The 7,443-nt window shown below is 43.9% G+C and overlaps 1 protein-coding gene across 1 annotated transcript; it reads left to right on the forward strand.

Annotated features, from left to right (window-relative positions):
* The first annotated feature begins 6,743 nt into the window (after positions 1-6,743).
* Positions 6,744-7,184, forward strand: LOC123837406 (small ribosomal subunit protein eS24-like). The gene has a single exon (XM_045866300.3). It carries the CDS (start codon positions 6,744-6,746, stop codon positions 7,062-7,064), a length of 321 nt encoding a protein of 106 aa, XP_045722256.1. The 3' UTR covers positions 7,065-7,184.
* The last annotated feature ends 259 nt before the right edge of the window (positions 7,185-7,443 follow it).

Raw genomic sequence — 7,443 nt, forward strand, 5'->3', positions numbered from 1 at the left:
CACACAGAGAAAAGCAGCTGTGTCGATCTGCAAAGGCTCAGGGGCTCCAGGGCAAGCTAGAAAACAACTCTCTGTCTTTATCCCCTGAGGCCTAGAACAAGAGTTCTAACTCAAGCAGAGATGTCCATCGTTTCCAGACAGAGCCTGCCTCTATTTATTATAATCTGCATCCAAGGCACAGGCCTGGAGACAAGCCTTAGGGAAACCGAAAGGTTTCACGAATTTTGTATTATGAGCTATCCATGTATATGTCAAACACAAACACACCACACACACACACACACACACACACACACACACACGAGCCCCATCTAAAACTTACATCATATCTATCAGAGGGGGACAATGATCCACTTTCCAGAACCTTCCATTGCCTAGAAACTGGCAGTGTCTGTTTCGGGCTGCAGCTTGCTTTAAGAAAGCCTGGATACTGATGGGGAGCTAAAGGACAGAGTCCCTCTTAAAATTTACTCAGGACAAATGAGGCCCAGGGTCCCTGGGGACCTGTGTTGCAAAGCATGAGAAAATTTTGTTTTCCAGCCCTTTGGCAGTATTTTCATGAACTGATGACAATAAAATGGAGGAGTAAGGCTATTTTTATATGTTATTATTAGTCTAAACTATCACTGAGAAAGGTACCCATGTTACCAGCTCAGGGACTTATCTACTCGGGCAAGATCCCACACAAAAGAGAGGATCTAATAGGATTAGAATTTTCCAAGCACACAACCGGTACATAGTAATAATTATAAGAAGTTTACACACGCTCCCAAGTTAACAGTGCTGTTCTTCCACTTCTTCCTCAATTAATAAAAAAGTCTTCTTTAATGCAGGAAAACAGCCTAAGACCATGACTTCACTTCAAGAAAAAAAAGTATCACTGGAATGAAGTCTTGAAACTGACCCTGAGAATGTGCTAACATGGTTTAAAAGTAATTAAGAAGGAAAGCTGACTTTCTACGTTTTTCAGGTTCAGTCACTGTGGCTACTGGGTTCACGGATGCCTGCCAAATCTTGCAAAATTACAGCACTCCTATCCATGCAGTTTCTAAAACTATAAGCTTCTATTGTGAAGAAGCTTAATCTTCTGCTTTAGAAATCCATCAACTGCTGGCCCGCTCTGCTGGCGGGTTGCTAAGAGAGACTCCACAAAGCACCCAGGTGCACGCACCAGGAATCAAGTTCTTCATTCATGTTCACTACAGTTCAGCACAAGGGAGAGAGGGAGGCGAAAGAGGCTTCTTCACAAAATGTTCATTAGGAATGGCAATTTTCTGTCAGGGCAACAGGAATACCATCCTCTTACTTGTTCATCTGCAGAAGTACGTCCAACAGGAGTTAGGGCCCCTGAAATCACAGGCCAGCCACATTTAGGCTTCGTGGCTCAGCCCAGAACATTTACAAGAGGGGGGACAGAACAGAAGGGGAAATAGTTAGCAGCTCAAGAGGAAGATGAGGATTTTGAGACTTGGAGGACCTGTGTGAACAATTCCTCCTAGTTATGACTTCAGCCCATTACCCCCTAGGAGGAAGATTGGTTATCTTCTTAGTCATTTTGAAAAGCCATTAAATGGGGATGAGAAAGGGTGGGAGGGACGGAGTCTTGTGTGTGTGTCTGTGAGTCAGCAAAAGCCGGAAGCCTTACAAACCAGCTTCAAACAACAAAGCTGGAAAGGCGGACAATAAGCTCCCACCCCCAGACAGTGAGAAACTGTATTATCCTGAGGGATCCTGGCCACCCATGTTCAGCGCCAATAAGCGAGAACCTTCTTTGCTCTGGCTAGTAGAAGACCTGTAGCCACAGCCGCTCACAGAAGCCCTGGGTGGCCTCCATCCCAGCCGCTCCACATGGGTTCAAGGCAAAAATGGTGCAGCTGGGTGGTGCTCAGAAGTGCGGTGGGTCGGAGGAAAGGCGGACAGAGTGGGGGGTGGCAGAAGCTGCGCATCCCCCACTAGGTGCTCCAATCCCCTCTCGGGGCTTCAGGAAAATGAGGGGTCTCAAGGCTGATCCCGAAGGCAGCTGGTCGGAGCCTGGCTCACCATCATTCCACAGCCAGAAATTGAAACCGTGCCTCAGAGACTCCAGAAACTGTGGGGACATTTCCCTGCCAGGCAGCTCTTAGTGATCCAGGAGCAATGGCATAATTAATGCCACTTGGTGAAAGACCAATTCCAAATTCAGTCATACAGAAGAAAGGAGCCTTGCCACACACACCCTCCACGGCACACAGAGCCCCTCAAGACATTCCCTTTAAAGTCTCAGGCAAATCTCATCAAGAACTTACATTTGCAGCAGTAGCATTTTAAATTAAAAAAAAAAAAAGTATTAACTCTCCTTTAAGTGAAAAAAAGAAAAAGCTTAACCTTTGAGGAAAAGTCTATGAAAGTTACAGTCTTAGCCCACTCTGGGGATCCTGTCATTTGCATGAAGAATTACCTAAATAGGAAACATTTGTTGCTGTTAGGACCTACTGTTACTTTCATACATTTCCTATTGTCACGAGTTATGTTTTGAAATGTTTTCAGGGTTATAGCTGATGCCAGTGAGGCATACTCAGTTGACGAGAAAGACGACCAAAAAGTATCAGACAGACTACGAATGCTCCAAGCATCCCTTCCTTCCCAGACCAAGCAACCCCTTCGCAGAACCCGATTTTGTATGTAAATTCTTCTGAAAGAAAGTATGTAATTTAATTACGCGCACACACGAGTACCGGTGTGTATGTAACCAATGAGAAGGGACACAAAAGCCAGAAAATTTCACATGAAAATTGGAGCTCTAGCTACTCGAGGAGGGCTGCCAACATTTCAAGCAAAACCCAAATGGGCACAGGTGGTAAAAAATTAAAATTAAGTCATCTGGCATCCTGATGAGAAAAGTAGAGGCTAAAAGTTGGGGAGCCGTTTTGCACTTGGCCCTTGATTTGCCGCGGGGCCTACATCAAGTTGTCCTATACCTCTGTTATAACATCTGCAAAATGGAGATAACACTTCACACTGCCTACCTCAGAGAGCAGTTAGAAGATTAGATACCAAAAAAGAAAATCCTCAAAGCCCTTGAGTTTCTCATAAATATAAGACATGCGATTTAGTAAAATACCAGCACCCTCTACAGAAGTCCTAAGATGCTCAAGGCTATAGGAATAGGAAACAGACACAGGCAATACTAGGCGGCAGACACCTCACCGGGCATAACATTTAAAATCACGAAGGCGATGGGCAATTCTGTCTCCAGCTTCCAGGGAAAAGGTAGGGAAAATACCTCCAATTCAGATCTATTCAGACAAAACAAAACATCCAGAGAAAGGAAAAAAAAAAAAAAAAAGATAAGGTTTTGTTTCGACAGATCGCCAATAAGTTAAAAGAAGCAATCCTGACAGACAGAATTCCAAATTCTCACCTAAAGGCCCAGATCTACAGGACAATGGTGTCTTACTACAGTTTCAGGTTTGGTAAAGTCTCATATCAAGGTAAATTGGTTTCACAGAGGAGTAAGTGTAATGGCCCTCTGAAGGTGAATAAATATTTAAGTGTGGAATGCATAAATTAGAATATTTTTAATCAACTGGTACTGCAAACAGAAGCCAAAATGGATGGTACAAAGACAAAGTGATCAAAGAGGTAGATACTGGAGGGGAGCAACCACAGGCCAAAGAACATCAGCAGCCACCAGAAGCTGGAAAAGACAAGGAGCAGATGCTCAAATGAAGAAAACAATTACTTCAGGATTCATAAGGAAATTGGGAGAAGCCTATTGAATATTTATATATCCTAAAAGAGTCCGAAATTGATTAAACACGTATTTCTCATATTCTGTATTATTATGTCAAGCACTCGTTGTGTGTCACGTGTCACGTTAAAATTTTTAAAAGATGAATACTATTCTATTCATGGCTCTCAAAACCTAGCGAGGAGGACGCATAGACATAGTCAAGTAGAATACATGTGGTAAGGTTTGGAATGAAGTATGAATGGTGGAGTGTTCATACTTCAGAGGAAGTATGAGGAAGAGGAAGAACGGGGGAAGAAGAAATTAATTCCACATGGAGGAGGGAAGGAAGAGGTATGGGGGAGTTTCAGGGAATCTGACACTTGAACACAACTGTACAAAATGAATAAAACTTCACCATGTACAAAAGAAGGGAAAAGTGCATTCTGGATAAGTCAACAGTAGCCCATACCTCACAGAATGTCGAGATATCTCCTACTTAAGTAAAGCACCATGGAGACCATCTGGGAGGCCCTGAATGGCAAGGCCTCTGGGAGAGACAGAGAGGGAGCATCACAGGTGGTATTTCTGAAAGGGGACTTGATATTTTCTATAACTCAATATACGCAGACTGAGGCCAATGGTCCAGTTGCAGGTGAGGTGGATAAGGGGGCAGAGAAGCCAAAGGGCCAAAGGGCTTGGCAAGTTTAACCATGACTCAGGGATGGTCAGGAGCACAGTTTCCAGAAGGAGCTGGCCCACATGAGGTGGCTAAAAGACGGGGTAGTACTGGGTATTTACCCCGAAGATACAAATGTAGGGATCCAAAGGGATATGTGCACCCCAATGTTTATAGCAGCAGTGTCCACAATAGCCAAACCATGGAAAGACCTAAGATGTCCATCAACAGATCAATGCATAAAGAAGATGTGATGTGGGGGTGCCTGGGTGGCTCAGTCATTAAGCATCTGCCTTCGGCTCAGGTCATGATCCCAGAGTCCTGGGATCGAGCCCTGCATCAGGCTCCCTGCTCAGCGGGAAGCTTCTCCCTCTCCACTCCCCCTGCTTGTGTTCCCTCTCTCGCTGTCTCTCTCTCTGTCAAATAAATAAATATTATGCAGCATAATATAATATACATTTGCAACCACATGGATGGAACTGGAGGGTATTATGCTGAGCGAAGTAAGTCAATCAGAGAAAGACAAGTATCATACAATCTCACTGATATCAGGAATTCTTAATCGCAGGAAACAAACTGAGTGTTGTTGGGGGGGGTGGGAGGGATGGGGTGGCTGGGTGATAGACATTGGGGAGGGTATGTGCTATGGTGAGTGCTGTGTAAGACTGATGAATCACAGACCTGTACTCCTGACAACTATTACATTATATGTTAAAAAAAAGAGGACAATAGGAAGGGAAAAATGAAGGGGGGCAAAATAGGAGGGGGAGATGAACCATGACAGACTATGAAATCTGAGAAACAAACTGAGGGTTCTAGAGGGGAGGGGGGTGGGGGGATGGGTTAGCCTGGTGATGGGTATTAAAGAGGGCACATATTGAATGGAGCACTGGGTGTTATACACAAACAATGAATCATGGAACACTACATCAAAAACTAATGATGTAATGTATGGTGATTAACATAACATAATAAAATAAAATTAAAAAAAAAAAAAAAAAGACACGGTAGTAGTCTGAATAATGGCCTCCGAACATAACAGGTCCTAATTCCTGGAAACTATACACGTTCCCTTCCATGGCAAAGACTTTGCAAATGCAGTTACGTATCTGGAAATGGGGGAAACTATTCTGGATTATCCAGCTGAACCCTAAATGTACTCACAAGGATGCTCCTAAGAGGGAGGCAAAAGGAGAATACAGCGTGGCCAGGGAGGTAGATCCTGGTGTGAAGCAAGCACAGGCCAAAGAATGTGAGCAGCCATCAGAAGCTAGAAAAGACAAGGAACAGGAGCACCTGGGTGGCTCAGTCGTTAAGTGGCTGCCTTCAGCTCAGGTCATGATCTCAGGGTCCTGGGATCGAGCCCCACATCGGGCTCCTTGCTCCGCGGGGAGCCTGATTCTCCCTCTCCCTCTGCCTGCCACTCCCCCTGCTTGTGCCCTCTCTCTGTGTCAAATAAATAAATAAAAAATCTTAAATTAAAAAAAAAAAAAGAAAGAAAGAAAAGACAAGGAACAGATTCTCCCATAGGCCCGTGTTGGGAGTCGGACCCTGCGAACGCCTAAATTTCTGTTGTATTAAGCCACTAAGTTTGCAGAAATTTGCTACAGTGACCATAAGAAGCAAGAACCAGGGCACAAGGAGTTACTCTCCAAGTGCTTTTGGGTATCACAATTACCAGTCTTGCTAAGAATGCCTCAGATAGAATGCACCTCAACTATCAAGAAGTTGATGTTCAAGCTAAAGCCACATAGGAAAGAAAGCTAGATAATGAAACTAAGTAACTGGCCAAAAATTAGGGAATGGGACCTGGGTAAAAGCCCCAACTGGGTCAATACAAAATGGATGGAAGAACTGCAAATCATAACCACCAAACAATGACACACAAGGGAAGGGAATTGGGTCTGAATAGTAAAGGGGACAATAAGAGATCCAGCAATTCAGACGTAATCACTGAGCCCCCAACTTTCTGGCCTAGGATAGTCATGTAATTTTAAATGCCCACTGGATATGGAAGAGAGGGATGGAAAAACATTTACATGTACCTTGGCTCAATCAGGACAGACTCAGGAACTAGACCAGGACTAGAAACAAACACTTCAATGGATCCAGATATGGAATAATTACGGAAATGAGACATGAAATGCTAAAAAGCTTGCCATGTGCTCTTTAGTCAAAATGTAAAACTCAAAAAGATCCATTTCAGGAGGGAGGAGGCAAGGTGTAATATCCACAGTAACCTAACAACCCAGTAAGAAGGTGACTGAATGAGCCACGGTTGGAGAAGATAGAGGGCAGACAGAAGAGTGGGACGAGCTCTTTTCCTCCCCGGCTGCTTGAAGCTTGGCCGCCATCATGAACAACACAGTAACTATCCGGACCAGGAAGTTCACGACTAACCGACTACTTCAGCGGAAACAGATGGTCATTGACGTTCTTCACCCTGGAAAGGCAACAGTACCTAAGACAGAAATTCGGGAAAAACTAGCCAAAATGTACAAGAGCACACCAGATGTCATATTTGTGTTTGGATTCAGAACCCATTTTGGTGGTGGCAAGACAACCGGCTTTGGCATGATATATGATTCCTTGGATTATGCAAAGAAAAATGAACCCAAACACAGACATGCAAGACATGGCCTGTATGAGAAGAAAAAGACATCAAGAAAACGGTGAAAGGAAAGCAAGAACAGAATGAAGAAAGTCAGGGGGACTGCAAAAGCCAATGTTGGTGCTGGCAAAAAGAAATGAGCTGGAGATTGGACAACAGAAGGAGTAAAGATGCTGCAGTGGCTTTATCTGTGGAGGTTGTGCAGATTTTTCGTCAGAGGATCAATAAACTAAGAATGTTAAAAAAAAAAAAAAAAAAGAACAGTGGGACGATGGTGGCAGATTGGTGAATATTTAGAGGACAAGTTACCCGCACAGGGAATGAGTGATTGGTAGAACATGGGGGCAGCAGATTAAGGACAATGCCAACCTCTGAATACCAGACTGAAAGGAAAAGGTTATAGTAGAACAGAATGAGTGAGTCTCTAGTTATACTGAGTTTAAG

The sequence above is a fragment of the Mirounga angustirostris genome, unplaced genomic scaffold, assembly GCF_029215605.1.
Source record: "Mirounga angustirostris isolate CCGP_5_RB_7025 unplaced genomic scaffold, mMirAng1.0.hap1 SCAF_8, whole genome shotgun sequence".
In the NCBI taxonomy this organism is placed as follows: domain Eukaryota; kingdom Metazoa; phylum Chordata; class Mammalia; order Carnivora; family Phocidae; genus Mirounga; species Mirounga angustirostris.

Coding starts and splice junctions, on each gene's coding strand:
- LOC123837406 (XM_045866300.3), top strand. CDS start 6,744: ATGAACAACACAGTAACTATCCGGACCAGGAAGTTCACGACTAACCGA.